The sequence below is a fragment of the Camponotus floridanus genome, unplaced genomic scaffold, assembly GCF_003227725.1.
Source record: "Camponotus floridanus strain SB8 unplaced genomic scaffold, Cflo_v7.5 scaffold121, whole genome shotgun sequence".
Lineage (NCBI taxonomy): Eukaryota > Metazoa > Arthropoda > Insecta > Hymenoptera > Formicidae > Camponotus > Camponotus floridanus.
In genome coordinates, this window is record NW_020229239.1 from 260,985 (window position 1) to 281,631 (window position 20,647).

The window sequence follows — 20,647 nt, forward strand, 5'->3', positions numbered from 1 at the left end:
TAATATATCCATATACTACATTTATAAAAGACACGCATCTAATGTTCGAAATCCAAAACTCAATATCCAATAGGAAAATTTATTTGCTAGGGACAAAAATATCGTCAATTATAGCAGACTCGCAATGTAAAGCCGGATCTACAATAATTTAAGCCTTAAGCTTTAAGAGATTGACCAATCATAGTCAAGTATGAAGAGAATACTCGGCTATGATTGGTCAATTTCTTAAGGCTTAGGGCTTAAATTATCTATTGTAGATCGGGACTTAATCTTCCAGTAGGAACATAATTATCATACAACCAGAGTTTCTAGAGTTTCTCCGCAATTTTTTTGCAGTAGAAGCTAAACGCAAAACTTGTCATATAAATTGATTAGCGTCCTTATGGATTGATTGAGATCCGAATTCATAGTCGTTTCTCAAATCTTAAAACTAGAAAATTTCTTAAATCTATCCTAATGCGACCATTTCATTGGTTGAGCTATCCTATTCATTTCATTGGTTGAATAGGATAGCTCAACCAATGAAATGGTCGTATTACGATAGATTTAAGAAATTCTCTAGTCTTAAGATTTGAGAGACGACTATGAATTCGGACCTGAGAAGTCTCTCTGTTCCATCTATCGTCTACGGCCAGCTGAGAGGGATTAGGTTGGCAGCGGTAGACGCAGTACAGGAAACATCGAATTAACGTGAACGTCCTTTCGCGTCGCTGCACACTTCCGTTTCGCCATCTTTTACCTCAGAAACGTGCGGTTCGCGTCGTATCGCGTGTGTATCACGCTGTTTTAGCAGTTTTAGCAGTTTTAGCGGTTTTATCGACTACTGACTTGGTGAGTACATTAGCTATTCTTATATCGTTGTGCTAGGATTATAGGGCGCTTAATTGTGCAAGCAGCCGCTCGGCTCGCGAGACACGCTATCTCGAGCGGGCAGCTCGACATTCCATTCGGTTCGATCCCGGCTCGGATTAGCCGGTCGTGCAAAGTACAAAGACATCGCTTCCGCGACGTCAGTGATGAGCTGTAAATTTTGACGGGTCAGCACGAGCTCTAATCTATTCCTCCTCGAGTCGGGTTTCGTTGATTAAAAATGCACCAGTGCAATTTCATCGAGTTTATTTCCGATGCGGTTTTTTTTCTTCTTTTCTCACGACAATCACGTCTCTCACGAAAGTACGCGTAGAGATTCTTTTTTCCCACGATGTCGAGTTCCCCGAAACTCGATGTTGACTACGCCGGTTGCATATCTGTCATGTCGGTCGGATGAAACCTTATCGATGGGCGAAGTGACGCTTCCATTTCCACGAATGTTTTCCGTCCTCGTCGCACTCGCGTCGCACATTCTCCATTGCGGTAATTTTCCACGCGCCGACTAGTGTCTCGCGACTCGAAAGTATCCGAAACGATCAGTAACGTTGGAGAATCTTGGAATCTCGCTGACAATATATAAAAGCGATCGACGCCACTTTTATGCATATATATATTTTTTTTTATTTTTACATCTCTTATGACAAAGTTGTTGATATAACATGCTGCATAATGCACATCTCTGGCAAGATTCCAATTATTACGTATTCTTTTGCAAATTCCGCGTAGTTAACGATTTAGCCGACTACCAACAGCTATTACTCGACATACGTGCTTTGTTTAAATAATCGGCCGAGTTAAATATGTGTGATTAACCATTGCAAATTGTTTATTTCTTTAATTATTTAAAAAGGAAAATAAATAACGTATTGTTTAGCATGACTTTGTATCGACTTTTAAAAATTTGGCGTAGAGGAAACAAACAAAGCGCACCGTCATACTCTGACGTTATTTCTAAAAATATCCTATCAAAATACTAGCATGAATGAACCCATTCCAACATACTTCATATTCACGAAATTCAATAGAAATCTTGTCATTGTACAATATTATATTGACATTTATTTTGTTTCGTCATCAAGCTAAAATTAGCATATATCTAATCAAATATATCTAATCAATTCACGATAATTTAAAAATATTTAGAAGTATTAAAGACTACAAAATCGACAGTGTATCAATACAAAGTCCGCATAACCATCCACGCTATATGCGTATCTATATTTCATCATATTATGCATGCAATCATGCAAGAAAAAGCGACGCGTAATAATCGGTATACATATATGTATTGGCACCTTCCCGCTCCGTTTAACGCGCAGAAGGGAACGCGATTGAGTAATTCAGGAAGATGGTAGGGCGCAGACGTTGAGATTCTCCCGCGCTCGCCTGGCGCGGCTTCCGATTGGTTGGCAACCGGCGGCGCTGCCGTCGCCGGGCGCGCGCGCGACGGGTTGGGGAACGCGCGACGCGACCCCAACGACGCAGCGAGCGAGCGAGACGCCGCCATTGCTAGATTCCGTTGCGTGTCGTTCGAGCACGACCGGCACGAGTCTCGTTTGTGTTTCCGCGAAAACCGTTGTGCGCGCGATCCGACTCCGAGTTTCGCTCCCAGCTTCTTGATCGAGCGTGTCGCTCGCTGCAGATTCAGTATCAGGAACATCTGATCGCAGGTATGTATGCACCTTCGCCGCGCCGGGTGCGGTGCGGAAAATCCTACGCAGTCGTGCGTTCACGAGCGTGCGTCCGCTCACGAGGACGAGTACAAGATACAGAGCCGAGGGCTGGTACCTCGAGTAATACGCGATTTGGGTTGGAATAGGGAGCCAGGGGAACGCGTTTCTTTTTTTACATAATTTTTGCATAAATTGGTTATTCGCCAGCGGGTCGCGCGTACGAGATCTCGGCAAGATGGAGGCGGGAAAGCGTCAGGATCGAGCTCGCGTCGGTCGCCTCTTGGATTTCTTTTTCTCGCAAGAACGCCCCGTCACTACAGATTGCATCATCGAGCGAGCGGTAGAATATATCGGAGGAATTACGGCGATCGGAATGTATTGGAGAAAAAAAATTATTTTTTGCAATTTTGGATAACCTTGACGAGCGAGGTATAACGCGATTAAATGGAGTTTGTAGCTAGTTTGTTGTGTAGCTTACGATTGCTCTCGCTGGTTTTCGCTTTAACATAATTACGATCTCTCTCAATGTCGCGAATAAATTTTATAAATAGGAATCTTGTAAACCTTCGTATGTTTATAGCATCGGAATTCATACCTGCCGATATTATACCGGCTTCGATACCGTGTTTAGACGACGTAACGCTATGCGGCGCGAGTATCTGACCGTTCGCAGAAATCCATGGCGGAATAAATATGGTGGGGATGAAATAAGATGGATTGTATGCGTGTGCGTGTGTATGTGTGTCTGATATCACGCTATATATATCGGAAGTATATTGTGCAAATAAATAATTGAAGATTACATACAGTAATAGGATGTATAGGTGAGCAGAAAAATATCGGATATGTGAGATAACGAAAATGTGATTCGATGGCAGAGTATATACCTGTCTAACAAGTGAGATAATCTTGACCATCGGCTGCTCCGATATCTTTCCTTGCTCGTAAAAGACGTACAAGTTTCTGTAATTTTTTCGACCATTTTTGATTCCTTCATCTGTTGGAATTACTGAAAAAGGATTTTCACTATAATTTATATCTCTATATATTATATTTCTAAAATTTATATAAATAAGTAATCTAAATTTTAGATATATAAATTTATATCTATATATACTATATCTCTATTTATATTTCTAAAATTTCAATAATTTTACATTTCTTGTTACTTTTATAATTAAAAGTCGAATTAGGAATTTATTTTGCTGCGAATAATCTTTTGATAAATATGTAAGAAAGAAACACGATAATTATAAAAAGATGCAAAGTGCATTTAAAAATTCAGTCGTGTCAAAAATAAATGGTAGAAGGGAAAATAAAAAGTATTTCTATACTAAATATACATTTTTGTGACATTAGGTTCTACGAGCCGCAAAATGCCGGGTTTTAGCAGCGTTGGTACGTTTAAAATCTTCATTGGTAATTTAGCCGACAAGACCTCGAACGCGGATATAAAGCCACTGTTCGAGAAATACGGCAAGGTCGTGGAATGCGACGTGGTAAAGAATTATGGCTTTGTGGTAAGTGTTGTATCGATTGAATCAGCATTCCGATTAAGAAGAATTAGACGATAATATGATTAACGGAATATCGATAATGAAATTACATATTTTATTCGCAGCATATGGAAAATGAGGAAGCAGGGAGAAACGCCATACAGAATCTGAATGGACATATGGTCCATGGACAGCCGATAAAGTGCGAGGCCGCAAAGAGTCGTAAGGGTCCCAACACTCCTACGACAAAGATCTTTGTCGGCAATCTCACAGATAACACGAAGGCGCCGCAAGTGCGCGAACTGTTTGCCAAATATGGCACGGTCGTGGAATGCGACATTGTAAGGAACTACGGTTTCGTCCATCTTGAAGCGACGGGCGACGTGAATGATGCCATCAAGGAGTTGAACGGGCAGATCGTGGACGGGCAGCCGATGAAGGTCCAGATATCTACCAGCCGGGTGCGACAGAGGCCAGGAATGGGTGATCCGGAACAATGCTATCGATGTGGACGAGGCGGTCACTGGTCCAAAGAGTGTCCCAAGGGAGGTATGGGAGGTGGGCCAGACAGAAATGGATACAGAGATCGAATGTTTGGACGCGACCCGTATCCTCCACCGCCACCGCCACCTTTCCTTCGGGACCGTCTCATGGGTGGTGGCCGCTTTGGAGTAAGTTTCCCTTCTCGTCAAATTTCACATATTTATCGTATTTAGCGAAATATTCGAATCATTTGCCTTATCGATATTTTCATTTGTGGTAATGATTTTCGCTTAATTAATTTCTCGAATCTTGTTTGTTTAATAGGACTACGAAAGCTACTACGACCGGCGGGGCTTCGAGGACACCAGGGATCTCTACGAGAGGCGGTTTACGGGTATGACAGGGCCCTGTGACATGGGAAGTTCCATGTGCGGGCTAGACTTTCCACCAATGCCTCTACCACCAAGACGAGACCCAATGCCTCCTATGCCTCCTCTAGGTATGGGATCCATGCGTGACACTGGCTTCTCCCGTGGTAACGAGTATGGCATGTTCAGCCGCCGATCGCCCCCTCCAAGTGGCAACAACGGCCGGTTCAGGTGAGTAGGTATCCGGCGTATCGAGGCCCATTCGTCCGACTTAACATTGTGAACGTTCCAGGCTGGATTAACAGCTCATGCGAATTGGGGTTCGGTGATTCGTCGACATTTTTTTCTAATCTGTCGTATTCTTGTCACATATATATATATATATATATATATATATATATATATATATATATATTTCGACTTTATATATCCTTAGTCTATCTCTCCTTATTTCTCTTTTTTATCCCACATAGTAACGAATATTAAGTCTGGATAGGCGATCGCGAGATTTGCAATGTTCCACAATGCCTATCTTGTTATATAAACCTCAACTTTTTCCGCCCTTTTTCTTTAGAATGTATAAATTCTCTTTAGTACCTCTTTTCTCTCTTTTTTTGTCTTACTTTTTTATCGTAAGACGCGGAAATGGAACTCCTTCTCTCCGACAATATTACTGCGCGACACAACGCATGACTCGTTATCGTCTATGCAAGATATTACTTTCTCGTACTTGAGATTTTAAGACTTACTATTTTTTTGCACACGTACGAGTGTCGACCCAACGCCCACAGTGCAGACTCCATCGTAGTGAAATGTTAATTATATGACGCTTGGACGTTTCTGTACATTCTAAATTTCAGTGCACCTCAGGCGTACCATCTTTGTCCATGAACGCGGGCAACCCTAGAGAGACAGTCCCGGGTCAGCGTTCAAGTCGTACAAGAGTAAGTCTTTGACTCATTTTGTTAGCGAGTAGTCACGCCTCGTTCTTGTCGCTGTAACAACAAACAGTCGCGTCGTTGAAATATGTAGCAGTCGCCTATACGTCGTCTGCGTCCCATGGTAGTTCGAAACTTTTCGGGTCTCGACTGATTGTGCCTTGAACATGTCGACTGCTCTTCTAGGGATGTCCTAGTTCATAGACTCTCTTGTTCCATGGCATTAACTGCGGGATTGGCCTGTATGTCTCTCACTGAACATCCTTTGTGTTTCAAGCGCTCCTTATTACGTACATCACTCAGCCGGGAGTGGCGCGGAGGCCTGGGATGAAGAACCGTTCCTAAGGAATACGAACTAGAATTTCTTGATCGCACTACCGCGAACCAGGATGCGATCTGCAATTTTAAACCAAACTGTGTCATACGCTGTAGATAGAAAGAAAAAGAAACAGGGCCGACGCGATTTTGGAATGGCGCATCGAATCGATTGTCTTTGAAACGTGTCGTAAGTAGAAACCAGCTCTCCAGACGATTTGGACCAGTAAGTCTATACATATATCGGCATCTCCCGTAATCTTTCTGAACCAGTTCCGCAAGCTTACGAATTTTATAAAATACGATTCTTACTTTATTTAATTTTTTTTGCGCAAAAATTATTTCTTTGACTTGTTGAGTCGTGTGTAATGAGATTCTGTCTAATAATAAAATATTACAACGAACAATTCGCATAAATGTGATGTTAACACACAAAGTATTTTCAAATTAAATAAATTTTTTTTCTATCTCTTTCTTGTTTTTTTTCTTTTTTTTTTCTTTCATGTAAAATGATGAAAAGTTGTGTATTTTTTGGCCTCGTACGGTTTACTCAGTTTCTCAGTCATAAATATAATTAAAATTTAGTTTTCTTATCTTAACCTATGTAATGATCTTTCTTTTCATTTTGTTATTTCATAATCGTGCTATAATTACATTAAATAAAGGAGCAAAATTCTCATATGTATCAATTATATCAATCCTCGAGTTATATTTCAAATTTCATAATATTTCTAAAATTGCCACTTATTTTTAATCGGAGAGAAATTGCGAACGTAAAGAATAATTAGAGCGTCGCGAAGATATTCCAATTTCGTCCTCCGTGCTTCTCGAAATTACAATCCATAGTTCTTGAAGCTGACTTCTACTCACGAGGTTCAAAGCTTTTCATGTATGTAAATCCATTCGCAACATTCAAATAGAAAACAGAATTGAGATTGAATTTCTCAGTTTTTCTAAATACTTTGAATTTGTTGTTGCACGTTACCACCTTATTACCCTTATACGATCCCAGCCTGGGCTGCAAATGGCTCTTATTTGTTAATAATACATTCTTGTTGTTTTTGCGAAATTGTAATTTGCAAATCGCATGGGTTAAAAATCCAGTCTACCGCTGTCTGCCTCATATGACTATCTATATCCCATGTTCTATCCATATTAGCCTCTCCCTTTTACATTGACAAAGTTTCTCAAACTCAGTCAAGCCAATGAGTTGTACAGATAGCAGATAGCGAATTACTATAATTGCTTGTCTTTCACTTTCGCAGGTTTTGTAGCTTTAAACATCTTGCATTTTGGTACTCTAATCCTTACAAATGATATCTAATCGTCTCATCAGACTTTTCAATCTTAAACACTCAAGATCTCCCCTTTACACACATACACATATATATTAATCAAATGCGCGTATATGTTAATGTAGTAGAGGAATAGGAAATTTTTCATGCCAGATTTGCCAATGATCTGTGTACAGTTCTTCGACATTCCATCCCAATCCAAAGTCATATTAGGCGAGGCACGCGACTCTTTCCTTTGCACGTGAGAATACATACATATGTATATGTACATATATACAGGGACTAATTCACAAAGTTAAGCCTTGGACAAGGGAGCCAGTATATGGTATATGTTGATCTGATCTCATAAGTAGATTCGATTATTTATTATACCGCTGTTATAGTAGAGGCATGTACGAGGACTTCAGCCGAGATTCGTTTGAAGAGCGTAGGTAAGTAGAGTGAAGTGCCACTGGGTTACAATATTACGCCCGAATTAAAATCCCGTTTCTCTAAACCGCGATGTAGATCTAACAATCAAACGCTCTCTTCTTTATGTTAAGATCGTATCAAGATAGTGTCTTTGTTTATTTTTTAGCTTGAAAAGAATTATCGAACACACGCTATTCTTCTATTTGACATATCGTAATTAATGGTAGAAGCAAAAGATTTGATTAAAATTATTGAAAATACATCTAATGGAAATGTTGCTTTGCCCCATTAGAACAAAGTAAACGAATAAAGAATATTTCCCCGTAATGCGATCTTTCAAAAAAGAAGAGTGCTCGAGAAATGAAGAAAAAAATATTTAATCCGCGGTAATATTCTCATCATCGCAAAACGAAAGAATTAGTAAAAAAAAGTTAGCGAGAAAAACGAGGTACTTTTCGAGCTACTGTATATCCACTTCCCTTTTCTCTTTTTTTTTTCTTAATTTTTTTTACTTTTTTAAAAATCTTTTTTTTTTAATCTCATGTATACTGTTCACCCTAATTTTTCACTCTACTACATTATATACTATTACGCTCTGTTACATATTTCTCCATCTCTCTCTGTTTTCTCTCGTACCACGCAAATATATTACAGCCTTTTACATTTTTCAATCTATATTTGTCCGTGCTTTAACCCGTATCATCGATCTCGTGTGACTGACGTGGCTTAATTTTGATTACCAGACCGGGATTACGAGGGCCATCGCCGTCGCGCCGGTTCGCACCATACTAAATCGTCGCGTCGGGCTCGGATCGGTCTCTGTCGGTCGCCGTCGGTCCGTCGGGTCTGTCTGTCGCTAGCAGGAAGCCTCGGAACCGAGATACTCTTGGCCGTCTTGCGAACTGCACGCGTGAAGATCTGCCGCCCGCTCTATGAGAACAAGTGTTACCCGCAGTGCGATTTATTTAGGCGTAAAACAAAAAAAAAACACGGAGGCAAAAGTAGAGAGCTAAACGAAATAAAAACCAGTCCAAAGTAGCAGAGACAAAAATAGGAAATATCATCCGAATTATCTCCTCCCCCCACACTCCCCCCGCCCCCGACCGACGAATCCCTCGTATCTCTCCGAGACTCCCGGCTTATCGATCCTTTCGTACCTCTCTTGTTGTCAACTATTATCTTGTTGTCTCTTTAGGCCCCCGCACCCCTCCCTCTACGTCATGCATTTGTATAAAACCGCAATTAAAGTGATCCTCGACATTAAGAACTCGATGTAGCTCCTCCACCGCGGAGACTCCTCGATCCTTGATTCTGTAAAGTTTCTGGATAAGTATTTTTTAACGGACGTTTCTCATCTCTCACTTTTCGGGAAAGCAATAGATTTTGGGGCGTAAATTTACACGTTTAATTTTAGGGGGGGGAAGATATGGGATCGACGAGCATTCCGGTGGGGTCGTATTCTGCGGCGATCGTTTCGGTTTTTCTTTAACGATGACACGATAATCACCTTTCTTGGCCTGTTTTCCTCCGCTGCGCCGCAATCGATAGCTTCTTGTCGCGCGCGTACGCGTCGCAAAAGTTGCTGAACGATTAGCAATCGACACGATCACAGGCACAGCGTAATTTAACATTGCTAGATCTATCTTATTCGATATTATGCCGATCATCTCTCTCTTTCTCTCTCTCTCTCTCCGCGCAATAGAGCTAGAGCAAAAAACGTCCTGATCGAAAAGCATTGTTCGCGGAATTCCCGTCGATTCTTATTTATTGCGTATCAAATAAATATGTGTATGAAACTTTTCCTCCTCTTCGCCGGGAGTAGCGCGAACATTCGTGCAACGATGTTGAAGGATGCTCTAAGGGAGATATTCATAATTATTTCTTGAAAAGTGAATTTATGCGTGTAAATAAAGGATATCTTATTTATACATTATAATAAGAGAATCTTATTTATGCTTATGTATATTATAAGTAAGAATTTCTGATGCAGCATGCATAAGTAAATTTTTATTCAAGAAATGACTACGAATATTATCATCTTAAATATATCGTAGAGAAAACATGATGAATTGTACTAGATATGCGCCATAAGCTTTTGCTCGCTTTAAAATTAATGATCTTGTCAATTGGCCGCCTCGCGAATCTCGATCAAATTTCTATTTTTTTATGATTCAAGTAGATCCATCAGCGAAAAGCCGCGACGCGGTTCTTAAACAAGAGAAAAAAATTGCGGAATAATATTCTTCGAGCGAGCGATTGTATATTTAGAGTTTTGAAATCGGCGAATTTTGAAACATCGTTAAATCTGAGAGCAGGCCTCATCTTCCGAAACGATTGTTGTACACATGTCGCTCCGATAAGTAATATTCCATTATTTTTGACAGATACTTTTGTATAGAGCGTAAATTAGTAATCTTACGTGTTTTTAACATGCTCGTGAAAGAGTATCGAGAAGACGTAGGCTGTGCTTGAGAAAAAAAAAAAAGAGAAAGCGTTCACACCAAAATCTTTCCCCAAATGGGAGGGGGTAAGCGTGCAGGTTCTCGATTGTTAAAAGGAGAAAACCGATTTCCACAATACCGTTTCCCGCTTTTATCGCAAAAAAAAAAAGAGAAAAAGAATTATATATAATTGGACTTACATTAGACCCGGTAGGATGCGCCGATTCTGTATGGGAAACCTGAATGGCCGAACATTATCGTTAGCATATAGTAACGTAACGTAATCTTTTTATTAACGTAGGATTAAACTCCAACATATAAAAAAAAGACGTGTTGTAGTTTGTAATAATCGCACTTTCGTTTCTTTTTTTGAGCGTAGACACTTGCTGTAAGTCTTTTTTTTTTCTTCTATTCTCCCATCTACGCCTTTTGGTTTTTTTGCTGAAATACGACCGTGTTTTTTTTCATTGAAGATTATATAAATTATAACCACGATAATGCAAATAATAATAATAATGATACTGGATATAAGAAATATGTAATAACAATGTATTTGTGAAATTCACAAAAAAACGACGTGTACTGCGTTCTTTAATTACATCACACCGACCGCTCTTTCTCTCTCTTTCTCTATCTATCTCTCTCTTTCTTTCTCTGTCTCGCGATGTACCCCTTGCAACTACCATCCCGATAAAAACCCGTCGCCCCTTTCCATCACGAAAGTTTTGATCGGGTACGATCGGACGCGCGCTGGCTTCCTGCGTCGCGCGCGCGTTTCCGTCTCGCGCTCGCTCAACAAAAATTCCGTCAACATCTCGATCCGAAACGCGCACGGCATTATTCGCTCGTGTTACTCTCTCTGTTGCCATCCTTGTGCGCGCGCGTCTCGGAAACTCCAAGTCTGATGTTCGATTACAGCTAGAGTTCTGCGATGTTTTTCATCGAACAACTCGAACAATTTCTATATTTTTATTTAATTGCGATACAGTGCAATCTCTCTTTTTCGAACATTAATTTAATTATTGATCCTTTTCTAACATTGATTTAATTATTGATATCAATAAATGGATTCATCAAATTGATCGTTATCTAATCTTCGATAAATTGGATCATCAAGTATCCTTCTTAAGATGTTGCACTGTGTCACGTTGGAAATTAGTAGCTTTCGAAATGTCAAGGACTATTTCACATTTATATGTGCACGGTCCTGTTTGAACAATTGTTTTTTTTTCTCGATTCTGTCATCAATTTCCTGTTGAAATCTTATCCTACCTTTTATTTCCGCAAACATTTTATTCTCGATGGGGTGGGGAAAATGCAAACACATATTTTGCGCTTGCTGAGTACGTAATTGTGCAATTTATTGTGCCATTAATCGTCGCTGGATTTTGTTTCTGATACTTTCATATGATGAATGTTAGTGAGAAATTTAAATTTGTTGCGCGATACATATTTGATGCAAAAGGATTGTAGTATTTTATGATGCATATATAAATATAAAAAATTCCAAAATTACTAAAATCTCACTAGCCATACAGATTTAGTGACAGATTTGGAAGATTGATTTTAACACAGCGAAAATTTTATAAAACATTATTTTATTAATATTTTTTTATTAATATTAATTTTTAATGTCTTCTCTTTTAAATATCAAATATATCAATAATTTAGAAATTAATCATATAAATTATTGAAATTCTTAAATTAAAATTGAAAACAAAATTTGTATATTTTTCTTAGCTTGTATTTACATAGTTGAAAGGATATTCGGTTTCGGAACAACTCAACATTTTTAGCACACGTTATCTTAAATTGACAACAAAAAACTTTGGGAAATTAGCAACGCAATCCTTTCCTTCGGATTCTCTTGGTTAACTCTTTGAAATCAGTCTTAAAGCACACAGAAAGACTTTTGTAATTCGAATCTTTCTCACAAAATTCTTCAAAGAATCTTTACATGATCTGTCATGTGTCTGCTCGCTACTTCTAATCGTGAACCATCCGCCCTATCCGTCTCGAACATTAGTTGAGCAATATGCTTACACTGATATATCGCTGTCGATTCTTTTTATTTTTTTTTTCCATTTTTAAGATGGTCATAACTTCAGACTTTAGTATATTTCTTATATTCGACGAGTCTGCTTCTCTCCTTTCTTTTCTGTCTCGTAATTTCTTGTGTCAGCCTCAATCAAAGAACAGGGATTGTAACGCGTTATAGTTTCGTTAAAGTTTAGATTTCGATGTTGTAGAAATGATTGTTGATTGTAAGGTGCGTTATCGTATCTATGATATAGGAAAAAGTTGAAATCTCGTCAAGATTATAACGATTTCGATCCCTGATTTCCTCTATTATCTTTTCGCCGTTTTAAAGAAATAAAGGCTATCATAACGAGATTCACTCATCAATGAGAATGAAATAAAATCGTTCGTTGTATAACTGATGTTTTCAGAACAATTGGCACTGCGGATGAGGTGGTTGCACACGAGCTAACATATAGCGCGAATAAGTCGCTTCATCACGCATACACGGACATGGAATATTAATTCTCTCTCTATATATGTGTGTATAAAACGGGAAAATATTGGTATGAAAAGATATCGGATTCCAATAAGCCTGTTATATATCCATCCTCGCCTTAATATACGAGATGAGATCCTGTTTTATATGTCTGATGCATCATTTTACGTGTGTTTTTTGCAAGTTCTTTTTTAATAAACCTTAAAAACCTTAAAAAACGTGCGAACGATTAAATCCTTAAATTGTGATTGAGAATTCATCCTCCCCTCGGCTGGCTCTCTCGAACTAAGCTGAGTTTGGTCGAAAGCGATTGTATCGTTTGTAGATTAAAACTTGAGAAGAATAAGAAAAACCTTCCGACTAATCTTAAAAATTGACAAATTTAAATATTAAGACGCTATATATGATAATATAAGTGAATCTGATATAATTTTAAGATTGCATCGTTTTTCTTCCTTCTTCTCGATTATTAAGTTGTCTTTATTTTATAAATACAAGAAAAGATTTCTACTATTCTTTTCCATCGCAATTACATTTCTTTATAAGGTAGCGTGGTTATCGTTCACTTGCATAAACTTTTGATTAAAGCCAAAGTTAAAGTATTGCTATTTTCAGAAATATCACAGACGAAGACGGAAGTAAATGTCAAAAGATGACGGAGTAAATGTTTCTTTTGTTGTATCTCTTTTAATCTGATTTTTATCAGTATATGTACATGGTAATGCTTATTGTTATGTGCCAGTCAAACTTGCAGACTCTCGGAGGTTGAGCAGGTCTACAGAATCGGACTCGGCTGAGGAGACTCGCTTTTCTACCCGACCAACGGCAGGCAGAGGCGCCCGGCCACGTTCTGTAACGTCTATCGCGCCACAGTCACAGCCAAAGTGTGAATTCCCCAAGAAAGTTACTTTAAGAGACACCGTGCAGTGTCTTCAGAAATAACCGAGCAAGCCTCGTGTCAGAGTGACGTTGGAACACGAACGTGTAGAACCAGGCGCACTACTCAGTCATCTCTCCATACTGAGATGTGGTGAGCAGACTCCTGTCCGATAATAAGTAGACTATTCCGAATCGAGAAAGATCGGCCGATCTGCGTATTCGAAGTTGACGCGAGAGAGGAGGTCGGACCTTCTCCCGTCGGCTCTGTTGCGCAAGAGTTGCGAGTTTGATCGGTGCATAACGAGCGATGCGTCGATGCCGCGTTAACTTTGGCTTCATCGTATGCACGGAAACTTTTCGCCAAAATCGGGAAACCCCCGGGCGCACGATCATCAACGAGAACATATAAAAAGGTGCCTCAGAACCAAGCAAAATCCTTTAATTCAAGATTTGAGAATCTTATTAAACACTCTAATTCATATTTGCTTGAAAACTTGAAAAAATTAAATTTTTTATACATTTAAATAAAAAAAATAATGATATAAGTGATGAAGCTCTCTTCTCATAAATTTATCATATAGAACTGGTTTTGAGACAATCTTGTTTTATATATTAAAATCCCTTTTTCTCTTTTTTTTAACTTTTTTTGAATATTCTCTTTGAGGAATATTCCCTTCTATCTAGAAGATACTGCTCAGATCAACCCCCGATCCACGATACGTAGACTTGGCGAATGACCCGAGGCTCGTTGCGGATACAGATTGCAGGGAAAATGTGCGATATTGAATCACGCGCGTATAATAATACACGCGTGCGAGAATCACACACACGTCGTGCGGGAAAATAAAGATTCGGGAACACATGGAAACTCATGCACATCGGAGAGCTTCGTCGGATATATTCGCGATGTATCAGCTGTAATGCAAGGACACTCGAGGATTACGGTAACATCGGTGCCGGACTTGATCATCGGATAGCGAAGGTCTGTCCGATGGTTGCAGTCCTTGCTCTATACGTAAGTCCATACGTGGACATGCGAGATTCCGGCGGTTCGTCGTCGCCATCGTCTTCGTCTCGTCGTCGTCGTCATCGTCGCCGCCGCCGCCGTCGTCGTCGTCGTCGTCGTCGTCGTCGTCGTCGTCGTCGTCGTCGTCGTCGTCGTCGTCGTCGTCAACTTTATCATCGTCGTCGTCATCGTTGTCATCGTCGTCGTCCTCGTCGTCTATAAAATCACGCAGCTCGAGTTGCAAACGGTTCGGGACACACGCTGGCCGAGAAGCTCGACGAGATGAGAAGTTCCGAATCCAGTCTCTTGTAGCTGGGATATATCGTTGAGATATATCTCTCGGATACGCCGGCACAGACCCTCGCAGGCACTTAGAAAAAAAGCACCCGATCCCTCGACAGAGTTCTCACTAGAGACCGTTGAATCACCGATCGGATCCGTGCACGGATTTTTAAGAGAGACACGGTTGGCGCAAGAACCCGAGAAAAATATGTAAACGGACACGTCGGGACACGGGTTATCCCTTGATCTCGCGTGATAAAAAAAAAAAACGAACACACTTACGTGTCGGTCGTCGTCGGTTGTCGCATTACGACAAAAAAAGCGCAAAACCGATAGAACCGCGCCGGCAGGGATTGTAACATGCTGTATTATAATATGATATATGATATAGGACGCGATGATAGCCCTCTACACCGGCAACGTCCACAACGTACTTCGAAGGAGCTGAGAATGAGCCAGGCTCGAGAGACGAGAGCTTCGAGAATAGAAGCGGCGAGAGAGGTCTGACGGAGAAGCGACATGGTGTCTCGAGAGGTAATTGTTTAGCACTCTGTATCACATTGAAAGACACCGCGAGAGAAACAGAGACACGGAGAGGGAATGAGATCCCGCCTGGATAAAGACGAGGCTGTATTGCTGCATCCCAGGCAAGTCCACCCCTACATAGCCTCCGGTATCGTTCCGATATGCGTTAAAAAAAAAGCGAAAAAAAAAGGGAAAAAATAAATAGACGTTAATTCCCCGTGTTCCATCTGAACATCTTTGAGAGTCTCATGTTTTCTTTCTTAGGAGAAGCGGCACTATTTAGGGGAGAGCTCATTTCCGCGAGATGCGAGGAGAATCTTCTATAAAGCGAGGGACAAAACTGAGAGATTGATATGTGCTACAGTGTGCTCACAAGTCGAATCTCGTCCTAGAGCAAAAGTATCTCTGCTTGGCAGGAGCACGAAGGTATCGTAAGAACGAATATTTTCCTCGCGCTGCCTATAATGATCTCTGTAAAATCCGGAGGAGAATAACGAACATTCGATATAAAACTCTTAATAAATGATAACACGATTATATTATTTATTATAATTATAATTATCGCGATAATATCAATCGTGTTTATGTGTGTACATTTTTCTTCAATCTTTTTGCTAAGATTAAAATGTTATAATTTCTGTCTGTATAATCCTATATTTTTCCAGCGCAAGCATCCCCTTCCGATAGTTGATCAAGTTTCAAAGTTATTTATTAATTTATAGATTGAAAAGTCTCTTCGGGATCATATTTATTAATTTATACTGTATCAAGTACAGATAGTGCAATATGCAGAAGATTGATTTATTTCCATGTAAAGTACACACTTAAGATAAATTTATAGATAGAGAAAGGAATTTACATATGTTTCTTAAAAACGACAATTTGCTTGATATTTTCGTTTTTGATATTTTATTATTAGTAGTAGTAGTAGTAGTTATCACACGTACACAAATATAAAAATACATAAGTACACGATGGTAAGTAATGCTTCATAGATAAGATTTTAAAGCTCTTTATTGTTCAGTTGTAAAATGATTACAAAGAAATAACATTGTGAGTAAATTATCGGGTATACAAGATATCATTGCACACACACACATACATTTTTTGATAACATAAAAAATTTCGGAGATTAGTCGCGAGCGGAAAATATATTTGTCATGTCATTGAGCAATAAAGATTTTATTTAATTCCATGAGAGCTAATCGATTCTCTTTAAATACAATTTATTAATATCGTATAATTTTGTGTGCTTTATGTATGCTTTATGTACGCTTTATATAAAATATTAAGATATGAAAAGAGATAAAGAATGGAAATTCTTTCGTTTAAATTTGAATCTTTATTCGTATTTGATAAAAAGTATATTTGTAATGTTAAAATATAAATTATCTTACATATTTAAATAATTTATTTTTTTATTTCTATTTAGTCGATACACATCTTTTTTCCAAGACTGAACACGTATACTGAATGCATCATTTTAAATATAAAAGATACAAAATAGCTAAAGATTAGTTCTATTGAAATGTACGTGCTCGCGGAATACGATTTACATTATATTTACATTGCAATTAGCATTATATAAGTAAGGAATAATATTCCCGTGAATATTGTCGAGTATTGTCAAGTTGGAAATTAGCATATATTTAGATCATTTAAATGATACGCATTAATGTGTGTGTGTGTCGTAATCTTCTGTTGTAATATCGTCTCTATCTCTGCCGACAAGTTATCGCCGCGTGTCATTAGCGATAACATATGTCAAAGATGAAGTGAAGTGTCTTTTCTTTTAGTAAACGTGTGTAACCAAATCGTTACTATTGGATGTCTCATTCCGAAGAAAGCGTCGGTGGCGCGCCTTTGCAACTCATTACAGCAGACCATCCTTGGTGCATCTCGGCCCGTTGCCTCGAAGATATAAGCACTGCACAATGGCCAAGGACTTACGGTAAATGAAATATCTCTTCGCACAGTTATGTGTCCTTATTTTCTTCTCTCGCAATCTGTTATCGTGATAATCGAGATATGAGAATGCAAATATATTTTTTCCTCGAGAATTGTGAGGAAGTGTCAAAGTATTGGTCAAGGTTATGTGTGTCGCGATACGAATAGCTCGTGGTATTCGATGAAGCCGTTAACGAAAATCGCATTATTTTTAACGACAGTAAATGATTATATTTATTTGCAAGAAACGTGCTCTTTTTATTTAAAAATTGGGAATTAATGACTTAATATTCACGTTAGTTTCGCGATGAAATTCGACCGTGTCGCGAGGGATATAGGTTATGTAATCCTCAAGGCAGATTCTTATCGACGCGATTTCATCATATGTCTGTTCTTTAGAACTGAACTAACTTCCTTTCAATGTAGAGTAAAAAAGATAACCTCTGAACTAGTGCAGCCAGTTTAGCTATAAAGAACAGACCTCAAGTATACGCGCGCGAAGTTCAATTCGTGACTATTTTAAACTGATAAAAAACTGACATCGAAATTCAATATTCAATATATTCAATATATATATATTTAATATATTCAATATATATATTCAATATATATATATATATATATATATATATATATTTAGTTCTTATATATTAATGATATTGCAGGTATTTTTATCAATCAAATTGATTATGCATCAAGTTGATTAAAAAACGAACAATTATATAACATTATTTTTTCATTGAATTTTTTATATTAATAAAATTTTATAAAATATATAGAGAGACTGATATGATATAAAAATATATTATACTTTATTAATATATAATCTATTTCAGAGAAGGACAACTATTGGGTATGGGAAATCCTCTTCTTGATATTTCAGCAACTGTAGATTATGATTTTTTAAAAAAGTATGATCTAAAGCCTAATAATGCTATTCTTGCTGAAGAGAAACACAAACCTTTATATGAAGAATTAATTAATTTGTATAAAGCTGATTTTACTGCGGGTGGATCTGTACAGAATACCATGAGAGTGACACAAGTAAGTACTTGTATATAATTATTACTCGAGTGTTGACAACTTATTTTGTAAAGAGAAGCAAAATTAAAAATTTGCAAAGCGATATGTAATCAGTATTTGTTATGCAGTGGTTTCTGCAAAAACCAAAAATTGCTACTTATATGGGCTGTGTTGGAAAAGACAAATATTCAAAGATTCTAGAGGATAAAGCAACTATGGAAGGTTTAAATGTTCGGTATCAATATACCGATCAAGAGCCAACTGGGACATGTGCAGTGCTTATTACAGGAAAAGATCGTTCTTTGTGCGCTAATTTAGCAGCAGCAAATTGTTTCTCACTATCACATATTGAAAAGCCAGAAAACAAGCACCTGATAGATATTGCAAACTATATCTATGTATCGGTGAGAAATATCTTGATATGAACAAAAGTACATATAATTATAAAACGCCATACATAAAATTTGACATTTTGTATTTTAGAGTTTCTTTTTGACAGTTAGCCCAGAATCTATACAAACAGTGGCTAAACATGCTTATGAAAATAATAAAATGTTCATGATGAATCTTAGTGCTCCATTTCTGTGCGAATTTTTTCAAAAGCCAATGTTAGCTGCGTTTCCCTATGTGGACATTTTATTTGGTAATGAAACGGAAGCGGACGCATTTGCCAAGAGCAACAATTTTGATACAATGGACAGGAAGCAGATTGCATTAAAGATATTAAATATGGAAAAAATCAATGACAAGAGGAATAGGATAGTTATCTTAACGCAAGGTGCTAAACCAGTGCTTTTAGCCAAAGATGGAACAGTGACAGAATTTCCTGTCATAAAACTGCCAGAGGAGAAAGTTGTAGATACCAATGGTGCTGGAGACGCTTTTGTCGGAGGTGAGTAAATAAAATATGACTTTACAATAGAAAAAGATATTTATTACTAATTGTTAAAAATTGTTTCAGGTTTTATCGCACAACTTATACAAGGTAAAAGTATAGAAATATGTATAAAATGCGGCATTTGGGCGGCAACGCAAATCGTACAAAGATCTGGATGTACTTACGAGGGAAAGCCGAATTTTCAGTCTTGATCAACGTCAACTCGATAGCAAGTTGGAAAATGTGTACTTAATAAACGTTTTGACGTTTTTTTAATCCGAATCTCTTATCTTTTATATCAAATTTGTAGTACAAATATAATTGATATTACTTGTATATGTAGTAAAATATAACAAATTGATTTTAACAGCTTACATATAATGATTTTTTTATTTTTAAGGAGAAAAAAAATTTATAATTGTACTAAATTTATAATTGTACTATATATAATTGCATTTATGCAAGTATATAAATATAATTGATGTAAAATTATATAGAATTATACCTGCATATAATTATATATTAAAACTAATTATGTGTATTAATAAGAAACTAGAGATGATTGGACAAAGCTATAAATGTATTTATTGAGATGCATAAACTGCGCAGAAATTCCCGTTCGCACGCGTACTTACATCGCGACTCGCTAATTTACATACTGTTGGGAAAATCAATAAAATCACCGGGTATGTAGATATTACGGAGAATTTGCTGGTTAGCTTCGCATACGCGCGGCCACTGGTCGGATGATATCGTCCGGGAGTGTGGCATATTCAATTATGCGAGATGTTGCACGCGTGCGTCGTGCGCGGCCGAACTGCGGAGTTTAGAGCGGGACGGAGAATCATCGACCTGCGAAAACAGACGGGGAGAGAGAGAGAGAGAGAAGCGGAGAAAGATGGAGGATATAAACGGTTGTCGAAAGGAGAGAGACGGCGATTCTTAAAAAAAAATCAATAATCTCATTACGAAACTGCATAGGATATACCGTGCGTTTTACATATAAACGGTAGAGAGGTAACGCACGTCACTCATCGCACGCCAGTGTCGTACGCAATTAATTCGGCACCTTTCGCAATATTGTGTCATATGCAAACAATAGGCATCATCGAGCTACCGATATCTCCCGGAATAATTACATTTCTTAATTATATAAATAATATTAAATATATAATATATAATATAAAAAAATGTAATCTTAAAACTATACTGTACAAATTAATTCAATCGCAGTCTACACATTTGCGTGTATTTACAATTCAATATTTTCATATACGCTTACTTTCGCGTATTCCTTTTT

General features: G+C 38.1%; 2 protein-coding genes across 16 annotated transcripts; both read left to right on the forward strand.

Moving 5' to 3' along the window:
* The first annotated feature begins 639 nt into the window (after positions 1-639).
* LOC105259208 (RNA-binding protein lark) lies at positions 640-15,665 on the forward strand. Of its 15 annotated transcripts, none has more exons than XM_011271012.3 (7): positions 640-831; positions 3,903-4,063; positions 4,165-4,710; positions 4,847-4,916; positions 5,022-5,121; positions 7,822-7,869; positions 12,741-12,954. In XM_011271012.3, exons 2-7 carry the CDS (start codon positions 3,920-3,922, stop codon positions 12,832-12,834), a joined length of 1,002 nt encoding a protein of 333 aa, XP_011269314.2. In that variant the 5' UTR covers positions 640-831; positions 3,903-3,919; the 3' UTR covers positions 12,835-12,954. The 15 variants fall into 15 exon arrangements, 12 of the variants coding, with proteins under 12 accessions (XP_011269314.2, XP_019885535.2, XP_025271278.1 ...); XM_020029976.2 differs by having other exon boundaries at positions 7,825-7,869; XR_002192921.2 differs by lacking the exons at positions 7,822-7,869; positions 12,741-12,954 and adding exons at positions 5,751-5,834; positions 15,367-15,665 and having other exon boundaries at positions 641-831.
* LOC105259209 (adenosine kinase 2) lies at positions 15,374-19,707 on the forward strand. Its single transcript, XM_020029980.2, has 7 exons — positions 15,374-15,509; positions 15,765-15,926; positions 17,297-17,451; positions 18,284-18,491; positions 18,599-18,874; positions 18,954-19,362; positions 19,432-19,707. Exons 3-7 carry the CDS (start codon positions 17,435-17,437, stop codon positions 19,557-19,559), a joined length of 1,038 nt encoding a protein of 345 aa, XP_019885539.1. The 5' UTR covers positions 15,374-15,509; positions 15,765-15,926; positions 17,297-17,434; the 3' UTR covers positions 19,560-19,707.
* The last annotated feature ends 940 nt before the right edge of the window (positions 19,708-20,647 follow it).